The sequence below is a fragment of the Lepisosteus oculatus genome, chromosome 24 (genome assembly GCF_040954835.1).
Source record: "Lepisosteus oculatus isolate fLepOcu1 chromosome 24, fLepOcu1.hap2, whole genome shotgun sequence".
Classification (NCBI taxonomy): Eukaryota; Metazoa; Chordata; class Actinopteri; order Semionotiformes; family Lepisosteidae; genus Lepisosteus; species Lepisosteus oculatus.
The window spans coordinates 10,768,286-10,781,946 of NC_090719.1; the positions used below are offsets into that span (position 1 = coordinate 10,768,286).

The following is a 13,661-nucleotide window of genomic DNA, read 5'->3' on the forward strand; positions in this document are numbered from 1 at the left end:
GTATGAATAGAGCAGGAAGCTTTAATGCAGTTTTCAATAGTTTACAACAGAAAGACTAAACCAGTTTCCCCAGTCTCCTGCCACAACTCCAGACACTAGTTAACACTTTGAAGCCTTTGTTTCTCCAAACATACTTCCAGCCCCATGTGAGAATACCTACCTAATCACCACCAAATAGAAAACGGCCAACCTGGGATCCTAATTCCAGGCTCTGGAGGCACCTTGAGGGCCTCTAGTGGCAGGCTGACTGATAATACAGTCTCTTTATAGTCCAGTCTGCTACTGTACTGTACATATACAGTGTAAGTTTAAATACCTTTATTTTCCAACATACTGTAAGAGTGCCATGTACATCAGCTCTTTTTAACTATTAATACTTTTGCTATTTTCAGATTAAACCTAATTTATTAGAGATATGTGCAGATATTGTGCCCTGCAAAACAGTAATACCCTGTCCAGGATATATTCTGCTTTGTGCCCAAAACACTAAGGGGTAGGCTCCAGCTCACCAAGACACTGTAATGGATTAAGTGGTTCCTGAAAATAGATGGACAATCAGGCATCCCCCAAAAATAAAGATTTTTTATAAACTTAATCTTTCTTGTACAAACTGTTAAGATTGATAATTGAAGAGTGAAATGCACTGAAAGGTCTTTGCCTAGAGCTATACTGCTTCAAATTCTAAGCATGTTTTTTAGATTAATTGGTGAATTAGTTCAATTTGTGAATCTCCCCCTGTATTTTCTTGGCTGACCAGTAGTGCAGAGTATCTGCCACAGGTCACAGATGCATCTTAGTGGATGATGAAGTGATTCTCCACCTACTTGTAAAACATCAAAAGAAACTTACAACTATGCATGTAAACTATGCATAAAAAATAAGGTATACAAAAATTGATTAAAGGTTTTTGGCAAAATTTTAATTAAGTGATTATTCATGACTATGATACACTTGAGTGAATGTAAGTGCTTATGCAACATTCAATCACTTTAACAGTGAAAGATTAGATGTGATACAGATGATAAGGCAATTTAAACTGCTGAATGCCAAACACTGTGAAATCAAGAAAGAAATGCACCCCATTTATCAAAAGAAGAATGCCATTGTGCCATCAGATAGGTGGAAACTAGTCATTGCATTTTTCCTCTCCAACTAGGGTGTTCAGTGAGCACTTTGTAATCTAGCATGATATTCAGCTAAACCATCTGGGAGAATATGAGTCACAACACCTTGCCAAGGTCCAAATGGGGATGGTCTAGGTACTGTAGGAAATTAATCAAGTCCTGGGACATCACTTGATGTCCTTTTGGGCACATCCATGCCAACATTTCTGGTCATGTAACAGTTGGCTCTCTTGCAGGAAAACAATGTGGCCATTATGTAGAAGATAAATCACCAGACTTGATCTCCACTGAACTTTTGAGAGATGAACTGGAACCGCATGGTATTTAGGGCAGAGACTAGTAAATAGGCACAGGCTTGTTCAGGCTCTGTAAGATGAATGGGACAAAATCCCACAAGACAGCATCAGTAAATTGCACAAAGCACAATTTATATTGCTTCCATTGGTGGCCACTCACACTACTAGCCTTTGAATGTCCTAGTACACCCTCTTTTGATAAACTCTGTAGATACAGTAAATGTTAATTTGTATAATAAACATTCCAATATCATGTCTGTTAATTATAATGTCAGGGAACTTGCTACAAAAACCATCATTGCCCTGATAACTTCTATGACTATGATACAAACACTAATTTCATTGGTTGCTCAGTACAGTATATCACAAATCAAGGAAATGATTATCTTTCTTAAATTAAACTCCACTTTGAAACAGTTATTTTTCTCATGTTCTCTCTGCCCTAAGTGTTTTGTATGACAGCACATTGCTGTTTTGTACCTACAGTATTTCATCAAACCCAGGTGTCAAGAGTTTTTGTCATTCAGGGAAGTTGTGTTTGCCGTTTTAACACACTCCAATTCCAACATTCATTCATGCAACATCTGTTTAACACCATGTCTGTAAAGGTACCCTTTCCTCTTTTTTTCCCATTCTACAAAATTGGCCACTTTCTAGTTTAAAACCTATTTGAGTTTTCAGCTTAACTCTAAAACCCTCCTGCTGGGAAATCAATAGCACCATTTTGGTGAGGTTTTTTAAGATTATTTGGTGCTGAATGCACATTTTAGAAAAGCTCCTTATAAACAGCCTGATGAATGAAAAAACATTTTATGCAGCACAATTTGTAGTTACTATACAGTATGTTTGGTGAATTTTCACTACACGGTGCAAATGAAGACAAATGCATTACAACTCAAACAGATAGGGCATTCAAGTTGTGCCAGTTGACACTAAGACTGTTTTCCAGTTGTGGTACAGACATAAATTGAATAGGTCTCTTCTATTGTTTCCGCAACACTAACCTTCTATACATAAAGTACATCTGCACATTCTTGAAAGTTAGTAAATAAAACTATAATTTGCCATGCATTGATATTATTATTGAGTGTTGAGAAAGATTGCAAGTTCTCACTGAAAGAAATACCGTCTATACAGTATGTACAGTATCACTCTTTTTACTGCCTCCACAGAATAAAGCTGAACCAGTGAATGTTTTTGAAAATTAAATTCAGTATACATACAAAAATATGTGGTTGGACAATCACGTGCAACAACAACAAAAAAATATTTTTGGGGAATTAACCTATTACTTGTTTCTTTACAGCCTACGGATCCTGATGCTGCTACCCACCTGAGCTGTGGGTATGTCACCTGCTACCCACCTGAGCTGTGGGTATGTCACTATGTGACTTACAAACCTGTATATGCTTATAATACTCTATCATTGAAATTCCAAAACACATCAGAATTCCAAAACACATAAAAGAACTACATACAGGCCATGAAATGAATAAGACCTTCTGAGATGTTTTCAGAAATGTAAAAACAACATTTTTTACACTTTAACCCTATTTAAAGGATTTCCGTGTAAAATGTGCTTATACATCTTAAACGAATAGGTTTTTATTGAGAATGAGGCCCATTTGAAAAATATCCTGAAAGCAGTTGAGTCTAAACGTTATCTTTCTGTGGCAAAATATGGTTTTAATAAAGTAATTTTGTCGTCATGACGTAGAACAGCTTTGTCCCGTTCAAAAAGTCTAAACAAGACAGAAAAAAACAGATACTGACTGTACAGCCAGCACGTATTCACACCTAATTCTGGCTACTATTAAATGTGAAGCTACCGCATTGCAAATCTGTTATTGTGACTAACACAGCTCAATGATTTTCTGTTACTTTTAAACCAGTACCGTCATTTCATATATTCTAGAATACAATACATGATTATGATTAACTATATGCGTCAAGAAAAAAACTTTCCAGCCCATCCCCACAATTATGTTAAGAGGTATTTTTCTAACAAATATCTAATATTTTTTTGACTTCATAATTTTGCGCATTGGTGTGTGCGGTAACTGTGTTCTTGGCGCTCACCTGTATTGTGCGTACACCCTGACACCTTTTTTTCTATGGTTTTTAACGATTTTCTTTTAAACGTGCCACATACGCCTACAAACTCACTTTTTCTAGTTTACAAACTCTCTATATTTTTAGTATTGGTCTACGCACGACGTCCGCACCCGACACCTGCTGCCGAAGTCCTGCAGCTGAATATTATCAGTGGCATATTAAAACCATTACTCGCATTCCCTGAATTTACCTGCACTGCCGCCTCCTGGACAGACATGTCAGCCATGCAGAGGCTGTGGTATAAGCTCGCTGGCTCTCCATGTATCTCATCCAAAGCTGGAGAGGAGCGCACAGGCATCGGCATGGCTGCGAGAGTGGTGCTGAGCCTCAACACCTTCCTCCTGCTCGGGCTTCTGCTAACTAGGACCTGTGAGGCAGGAGGAAGCAGGGGAACTGGGATGCTTGCAGAGGAGAGGGATAGGGCAAACGACGTGGAGTCCCCATGCGAGATAAAAACGGTAACGGTGTCCACCCTGCCCGTTCTGCGGGAGAATGAGTTCAGTTTCACCGGGGGAGGTGCGGGGAGTCCGGCCGGGGGAGGAGCAGGGGAGTCCCGGCTTCTGCTCTTCGTTAGAACCGACCTGCCTGGAAGAATTTCCGTTTTGGATGACCTCGACAACACTGCTCTCCCGTACTTTACACTAGGTAAGCTGGAAACAACAATATAGCACATACTGCACTTAACTGTATTTACAAGTTCTACTTCACATATGCTGTTTGCAGTCCTGTGGTAAGCCTAGATGCGTAGCGTGCTGGACACAAACTGTTATTACGGCGTCTTGGCATTAGAGATGATTGTGTTTACGATTGGTTTTCCGAGAGTCATGCACTTTGTCATACATTTCAGCAGCTATTCCAACCTCTGTAACATAACCTGTGTTAGACTGCACTATACTCCTTTCCTTTCCCGGTGTGAAGCAGCCTGTCTGCTGTAAGAAATATTGCACATATCTCAAATTTGTACCCGCGCTCTTTACAAAGTAGTTCGCCCCTTTCTTTGCGGAATATGTCAGATTTGTGCAGAATGCTGTCAACACAAACAAACCCGTTGTGCATGTCGCCTTTCGTTAGAAGAATCGGCTACAATTAGTAGCAGTTTCTCGTTATTGAGGAGGTTCACGTGAAAGCAGAGCGAAAGGATGGCACTGCAACTAATATACCTGCGAATATAAAAAGACAAGAGCAAAAAAAACTTAAAATTTTACGTCATAAAATAGTTATTTTTAATTGGGTTTTTTCTTTAACTTTGGGGTTGCATATTTTGTATTTAGTACGTAACTAAATCTGGGTACTGAATTCCCAATGCGAATAATAAGTGATACAGTATTTTGCAAAATCCAGCCCTTTCACCTCAGTGGTAAAAGATGATTAAGAAATTTCTCTATACAGCTGAAGAGTGCTCTAAATGAATAGAATGTATATCAAATGCAAGTGATTAATTGTTGTAAAGCGGGCTTTTTAATTGTCATACTGTGTGTGAAACGCTTTTAAGAAGCAATGCCAGGTTCTGCACCACAAACTGACGATTACGTGAATTTCAGATTCAGAAAAATGTGACCTAAACCGTTAATGTAATGATGCAAGGTGTGTGTTAAAGCGAGCCAGTGAAACGGAGAACGTTTGAGTGTGGGCATAGGACATATATATTTAAAAACACGAGTCAAATAAGTTAACCTTGGGCAACAAGAACCGTGAATGCCAGTCTTGAAGAGTTAGCTGCCTCCTCTGCCTTTCTTTCCAAGTCCTTTGGGGAAATTCTTGAGAACATTTTTATAAGCATCTGTAACGCAGGACACTAACTATGAAGTGAAGATAAAGTGTCTTGTGTTGAATGTTCTGTGCAGATCTGTATTGTTTGTTATTATAGCTTAGTTAAAAAGCACATTTTGTTTTACTGTAAAGACTATGGCGCTTATTCTTCAGAGCCCAGTCCTGTATAGGACTGTATAGCAATTCAATATACAGTATGCTCCTCTTGTAGCTCAATGTTCCCTTTTACCTTAGAATTTTTGGTGTGTTGTTAAATGTCTTAAGAATGACAACAGCAAGCATAGCCTTTTTTCTTTTCTATAATTTCTATAATTGTACATAATTTCAATTTCAAATTTTCAGGTGTGTGGAGCTGGTATGCATTAAATAATCTGGTATTTAACACCTGACATTTGTTATGGGTGTCCTTTGCTGAAATTTGTCAAGGTTTAGTAAATTAATAAAATCTTCAGGTTTAGAAGAACAGAAAACATACAGCAGTCTCTGCTTTTTTCTTTTATCGGCTGTCCCTCTCGGTTGAGGGTGAGGGTCTTCCTTGAATCTATAGGTGACTGACATAACCAACAGAAAATCAGTACAGCTGGTTGATAGGGTATTGTCTTGGGAGATATCAGACCATTTATTGTGCAAACCAATTGTGGTGAGCTGTCTTTGACACTCTCACTTTCGTTCCTAGTTTTGACATATATGGGTCTCAAGAGTGTTAGGGTCTTCAAAATATTCTTCATCAACCTGGTTAGGTTAAAGGCTAAAACATCTATACTGTAGGACCTGCTGGCTTGTGGGTTTCCAAGATCAGTAGTGTTGGCCAAGACTGGTATGTGCAAAAAAGGGTGCCAATGTGCTTTATCAGTACCGATTTTTGCATTGTGTTCTCTGTTTTGCTTTATCAAATTGTTTTAATGTTTGTAGTAGTCATTGAGTTTCCTTCTGTTTTTATATCAGGCAACCAATTAAACTATGGCAAATCAAGACTTCTCTCAAGTGTAACAGTGAGTGGTACGCTCGTTATCTGTCCTGGATCATAGTTCCTCTTGGCTGATCAGTGCCTTGCTAATCAATCACAGAACACAGGATTTGATCCATACCAAGTTCCAAAATTGGATTGTTTCCTAAAATGGTAGAAATATCTTTCAACCAGGTGTGAAATGTGTTTTCAAACTCAAAGAGGTTTGAAATCATTTCTGAACTAGATAGAGAAGGGTTATTTACTTAATGTATGCCTTTTATAATGCATTTTATTATTGGTTTGCTGTGTCTGATAGCACAATCTGTTTCTAAAAACAATAGAATAATATTTGTGCTTCTATAGTCATATATTTGCATTATAGACTTGCATAAAAGGACCTTTGAATTACTTTGCTTTTTGAAATTGGTTTATGCGTACAGATTTGCCAGCCATCATTCATTTATAATCGTGCTCTGTGTGTGGAGAAGCTACAGCGCCAGGCAGACGTATGAGTTAAACTCACGCTACTGTTAGTACTGAATGCAGTATTCAAATGTAGAAGAAAAGAGGTTTATCTCCTTTCTGTCACCTGTGCATTAGGGTTGCTTTTCCTTTTTTGTGTGCCTCATTGAAGCATTAGGAAACACAGAGATAGCTTTTTCTCGCCCGTCATTTTTTTTATCGCAAAAATGACGCGGTTTGTCGGGTTTGCTGTCTCTTAAACGAATGCAGTAGGAGTTAGCTTTCCCGCAGCAGATGTGCGAATGTGCTGTATTGTGTAGCCAAATGAAACATTTGACAGTCGGTTGAACCATCCAGATTGACTTTAATCCCAATTGCAAGTTTTGTTTGGTATCTTTTATGTGTCTGAATCGGAGCTGGATCAAACAAAACATATTGTGTGTTAATGTAAGGTTTTGCGTGTGCTTGAATTAAACTCTACTGCATTACCCAGAGACCTGGGAAGAGTTCATTTCTGCTTTACCCATGTGTTTTTATTTAAACAACAGTTCAACCCTGCTTGCAAACTGACAATTTTATTTGACCTACTTATTATACCTATTATATGTATTTGACCTATTTTTCATTAACATCTTTTAATCATTTGTATTTTGTCTCTTCTGTATTGAGTAAGGAACCAAGTTAAAAATATTGTAATACAGTTCACATTTTCAAGCCCTTAAAGCTCTAATTTAAATCCATTCAATATAATCTCTCCAGAAGTCCTGGAACTCTGGTAAATTTTCTGTTTTGACAAATAGCATATGTCTGCAAGCTGGAGTCTCCTGTTTTCTGCTTTTTCAATGTACAGTGGTTCTGACTATGCAGTCTAGGGTGCCTGTCTCCTAAGGGTGTGTGTGGAATTAACATAACATCTGTGAGTGGACATTGCATCTGGGGTAGGTAAAGGGGGTGATTTAAGGTTAGGGTTGGCCTGGCTTAGGTAAGGGTGAGGTACACTATGAGTTAAAATCAAGGATGAGGTTAGGATTAAAGGCTAAGGTTTTAAATCTAGGTTTAGCTGTGTTGTATACAGTATAGGTGGGATTAAAGGAAGATCATTTTAGAGGGGGTTGTGGGAGATGGCAGACATTTGTTAGTTTGCTGTTTCCATGTGAACATTTACAAAGTAGGTTTTAGGTAACTTTTCTGCACACACATGACTGCACAACTGAAGCTACACCCTAAGGTATAGGACTGGTGCCTTTGGTTTGCAAAGGTACCCTTGTCACCTTGAGAGACCAAAAGAAAACTCAAATGTTCTTCAGGAGGAGTAACATCAGGTAGCAGTTGTAACATAGAGACACAGGGGCAAACAATTGTTGTAAAACAATTATTTTCTTTGCCATATTAAGATGAACAATATACTCAAAAACAGAAAGCTCACCGTGGTGAAAAACATTAAAATAGAGACAAGATGGTATTGCATTTGTGGACTTTAACACTCTAATTTACAGTTTTTGTAAGGATTCTGAAATATACTTTGGAAATGGACTAGGTGTCTTTGCTTTCTACGATTTATACTGTTTTAAATCTTAGGTCTAGAGTAGTAATCACATCACACTTTTTACTTTTTAGTACCATTCTTCTCCTTCTTTTTAAAAACCTACCTTAATGCATATCTATGATCATTACTTGCTTAAAAGGTAAAGTTAATGCATGTATTTGACCTGGATAATGCTTTTTAATAATAGTAGGATTATTAAGAGGTTTGAGTGGAGAGATCTGTCAAGGAGCAGGCTGCAAAGGAACACGAAGAGGTTAATTCCAAAACTGAAAAGTAGAAAGAAGGAAAAAAAAAAGTCATTTTGGCTGTGGAGCCATCTTCAGGTGTGTTATTTATAACAACATCACTTCAAGCTATGGGCTGTATTGTCAGTGAGTGAGATGAATTCATCAAATATCCCTCAGTGAGAAAATGCACTGAGTAGCCAAGCAAGAGTACCATTAGATTTCTGTGTGCCTCTTTTAGTAGAACAATGCACTTGGTTTTTTGGAGACATGATATTTCTAAACCTTTCCAAAGTGTAGCTTTGCTAACAAGATATAAAATAACATACTTAAACTGAGAGGCAAGTATTTACTAAGACTTTTGTTCCTGTGTTGGCCTCTTTGTAGCCCAATAGCTGGCTGTTCTCATGGTTATATGGTTCTGAGTCTGGTGTATTGTACAAACCGCAAGGTTGCAAAGGTTATACTGCTTGCAAAAACTGTTATGTGTATTTCTGTGGCAGTCTGCTTTATTATCAAGGCTGTTCTAATGTTGGTTGACTTAACTGTGAGAATTTGCTTACAATGTGGTAAGTCAAAAGATAAATTACATACAGCGCATTTTCTTAAACATTTTTTTCCTTGGGACATTGCGTAGACTTTGATCCAGTGATCTATTTCACATGATAGGTTATAGAATTAGGTATTTGTATAATTAAAACCTCTTTAGGTAAAGGCCCATTAGTCAGTGTTTCTCCAAGGCACATTTGCACAGTGCTTCATTATGTGTTTCTGACATCAGAACTGCTGCAGTCAAAGGATTTAAAAGCTCTATTTACACAGATGGGTTTCACACTCCTCCCAAATTATTCTCTCCTAGTTGAAAAAAAATGTTTTTTATGAACATAACTCAATGTACTGGAGAAGCGCAGACACTTTTTCTTCTACTGAGTCTTGCCTAAGCCACATTTGTGTCATGCCATTATATTTATTTGTGATGGTTTACGGATATCTGACTTTGTAATGAAAACTTATTATTTTCAAGAGTCTTGGGCACTTTACGGTATATGTATTTTTTTCTTTGTTGCTGCTGGTCCTTAATGTATCAAATTTATCCAATGTTGTGTCTCACCCGAAGACGGCTCCACAGCCAAAACATTGTGATGCTTTTCTTTTCTTTTTCAGCATGGAATAAACCTTTACTTGTTCCTTATCCAGTATTTTACTTGCTGCAATGCTAAAGCTCTGGGCCAGGACAGTATTTAAAATAGGAAATTATCAACTCACCAGGTGTGAATACTGTGAAGAGCTGCATTTCCAGATTGTTTTACAGAGGTGCAGTTTAAAACCCTCAGTACAGAAAGCTTTGAAATTGTTTGGTGAATGATATTACATGGAACTGTCATTTATTGCTGACATTTTCATTCTTGCCAATAGAATCAGTATTGTTTTTTGTTATACAGTATATGATTTGATCTTCCAAAGCATTGAATCAATCTATGGTGTGTTGATTAACTAAAAGTCATTGAAAAGCTATAGTCATTGTTTTGAAGGCTATAAAGGAGGAAACTGATTTTAAGACCCTTGTAGGGCTTTAGAAATGGAGGTGATCTTGCTGTAAGCATATTGTTCTGGAAAGAGAGGAGTCCCAGTAAAACATTTTTAAAAATGGTGACCATGAAATAAAATAGTGAGTAGGATACTGTGTATCGTGAGCACTCTTAGTTTAAATAGCTTGCTTAAGATTTATAATAACCTAAACAAAGCTCCATTCTCTTTGCTTTCTAGATAAACTTGCTGGAATTGTTCAGATAATTCCTCAAGCCTGGGTACAGCTACAGATTGAGGTTCAAATGCATTGGAAATCACAGTTTAATAGTTTTAAGATTCATCCAATCCTGTTCAATAGGATGAGACTTTCACAATGATACTCCTACTGATTACCACACATTTAACTCAATTAAAATTAAATTATTGGTGATCAGTTTACCCTTTGAAAGTGACAGTTTACAAGTAGTTGAGAAGGGTTGAACAGATTAGTTGAATGGATAGTAATCAATGAGGATGTGATAGTTCACACTATGATAATGACTGGACAGAATCTTGATGCTATCTGAACAGTGTTTGCAAACGCATTTGATCCAACATCTAATGGGATCGTAAACATTTATCAGGCATGACCCAATTGACAGCATTCAAATAATATTTCTTACAGTTGACTGTATAACTGTCATTGTGAAAGTTGAGGCAGCGAACATCATTATGTGGGTAAGATTTAAAAATGACGAAAGCCTCAAGTTTTCTCTGTTTTATTTTTGCATGTTTCAATTATCATTTTTATTTATTTTTCTCTTTAAAATATTTTTTTGTAAAATTATACTGGACAAAATTCCTGAAGAATGGAGTTCATTTATGTTCATAAAAAGAATTAAAAAAAATACAAACGACTTGTTGTGAGTATAAAATCCCTGACGTCCTTGTCAATTGAAACTTGAGTGCTGAAATCAACATAGCTAGATAGTTATGGTAGCATATTCTTTTTCATGGTCTTATTTGTTAATTTCAGTGAGCTTTTAACAGTCTAGAGACACTACAAGAGAGAGAACTTCTGTCATTTGTAGCAACAGGTCTGTTAAGCTCCCCTATGTGGGGACACGGACGATGTAGGAGGGGGGTAGACAACCACTTTTTCACTAATTTGCATGGACGGATGCAGTTTATTGTTGAGAAGGCCTATAGCACATTACGAGTGGAAGAGAAAGGAGAACAGGGTGACAGTAGGCAGTGTTTCACAGACAATTCTGAGCTAAAAAGTGCCCCTAGCAATAAATATAAATGTTTCTAGTCAAACTGACCATGTACGTATAAAGCATAATTTATTACATTTCAATGGTAAAAAGAACTATCGAGAAACTCCGTGGGATTAATGTATTGGATGCATTTTGATTTTTTAAATGAATGTGCTGGTTTGGTAAAATACAGTAGAACATGGAAGCATATACCATTTGTTTAATGAACTTCTGAGCAGCTGTGATGTGTTTGGTTCTGTGTGGAAGTTTTCCGCAAACCAACACTCAGAGCAATAGCAGTTGCATTTAAGATTGACCTGAGCTTTGCCCCGTGATAGGTAGATAAATCTTGTATTATACCCCAGGAGATGAATCTGTTCATGAAATTTAAAAGTAGTTCTATTAAATCATTTTTTTAGAGGTTGACATAAATATTTAATAACCTGAAATCATTTATCAAGCCATGCTCTGCTTTTATAGCATGTGGTTCCATCTTATTCCTGTAAGAACTTTGAAGCAAATATTAGAAATGCATAAAAAATGATGTTTTTGGAAAGATTCCCGATGTGCACTGAACACGCTCTTGACCTCTTTTAAAAGGATACCCTCAGTCATTCTGCAAATAAAAGCAGAAAGCCCTGTCTCGTCTTCTAGTTGTATCTGGTACCATTTATGTTTTGAGTGATAGCCTATAAGAGGCAGAACTCTCTACAGTGTTATTTGGCAGATCTGCGATTAAAAAAAACAAAGTTAACTCTACAAGTAGGGTATACTTCCCCTGTGGTGCCACGTGTTCGACGTGTACTTTTCAATCATTTTGTCATTTTATTTTAATAGCTTCATTACAGCAGCCATATCACCCTGCAACTCACAACTGGCAACGCACTGAAGCTCAGCAGGTGTGAGCCTGGTCAGTACCTGGATGGGAGACCTCCTGGGAAAAACTAAGGTTGCTGCTGGAAGAGGTGTTAGTGGGGCCAGCAGGGGGCGCTCACCCTGCGGTCCATGTGGGTCCTAATGCCCCAGTATAGTGATGGGGACACTATACTGTAAACAGGTGCCGTCCTTCGGATGAGACGTAAAATTGAGGTCCTGACTCTCTGTGGTCATTAAAATCCCAGGGCGTTTCTCGAAAAGAGTAGGGGTGTAACCCCGGCGTCCTGGCCAAATGTTTTCCCATTGGCCTTTACCAATCATGGCCTCCTAATAATCCCCCTCTATGAATTGGCTACATTACTCTGCTCTCCTCCCCACTGATAGCTGATGTGTGGTGAGCATTCTGGCGCACTATGGCTGCCGTCGCATCATCCAGGTGGATGCTGCACATTGGTGATGGTGGATTGGAGTGTCCAGAAAAGCGCTATATAAGTGTAAGCAATTATTATTATTATTATTATTATTATTCATGTTTAAAGAGTTTCTCTATGGAGAGCAGGAAAGGCAATGCAGCAAAAAGCCGTTTACGCACATCTATCTTGGAGCCTGGCTGTCAGAGCTGACCAGCTCTGGGGCGACTCATGCAACACTGCTAACCTGTGTGTCAGTCTTCTATGAGCCCAGTTCATTGTTGAAATGTGCAAATCCAGGATTGGAGAGGTTCAAGAGCAATATCCCTTGGCAAATAGAGGACTTGCCTCAACTGTATTTCATAAGAGATCTAAATTTGAATGCAATAACCTGTTAAAATCAATGTAAATGTTATTAGCAGTAACAATGTTCATGGTAGAAGTAATTATAATAGTGATAATAATATAGCAATGCCAGTAGTGTAAGGAATTCCTAGAAGTTTTAGCCGTAGAAAGATTAATAATTTCTGTTGTACTTGAAAAATCTAGCCAGTCCCTGGACTCTTCTCAGCACTGTCTGCTGCACAGTTGTCTATTCTGGTGGGAACATGTCTGTTCTTCTGTGTTGTGTTCTGAATCTTGAATCCACTTAATCACTTCTGGAAATAAGGACTTGGACCATAATATGAAGCTGGCTGTCCTTTAATGCAGGATTCGACGAAGAGTCATAACCAAATGACCTGCTTACACTTTTCTAGTTTTCAGAGGAATAACTTGTGCAAGCCTGCCGCGCATTAAAACTCAATTCAATCCCATAGCTGTGGTGATCAATACAACATGATATAACAACCTGCCGTGTTACTTTTTGTGCTTGATTTTAAATGATGGATATAATGAATTATGATAAAGGGGTTTTAATCAACATAATCTGTCAACTGAAAGCAATTAGAAGTACTGGGTTCCAGTTAGACTTACAGTATCTGATGTGGACGTTATTTGAAATCTAAAAGTGATTGAGTGTGTAGGTTGTTATATCAAATATTTTTACATCAGTCATCTTCTGGGCCTTCATTTCCATTACGTTGATTAGGCAGAGTGGATAATTTGAAGATACTCTTTTA

The 13,661-nt window shown here is 37.8% G+C and overlaps 1 protein-coding gene across 4 annotated transcripts in view; it reads left to right on the forward strand.

Annotated features, from left to right (window-relative positions):
* Nucleotides 1-2,720: 2,720 nt before the first annotated feature.
* Nucleotides 2,721-13,661, forward strand: part of LOC102686174 (astrotactin-2) — a 627,894-nt gene continuing 616,953 nt past the window's right edge. For 3 of the 4 annotated variants that reach the window (XM_015367152.2, XM_015367153.2, XM_069183293.1), the window contains exon 1: nt 3,733-4,180. In XM_015367152.2, the coding sequence (XP_015222638.2) occupies nt 3,751-4,180 (430 nt within the window). In that variant the 5' untranslated portion in view covers nt 3,733-3,750. Of the gene's footprint in view, nt 2,796-3,732; nt 4,181-13,661 lie in introns of those variants that run through there. The other variant, XM_069183294.1, reaches the window with a different exon arrangement.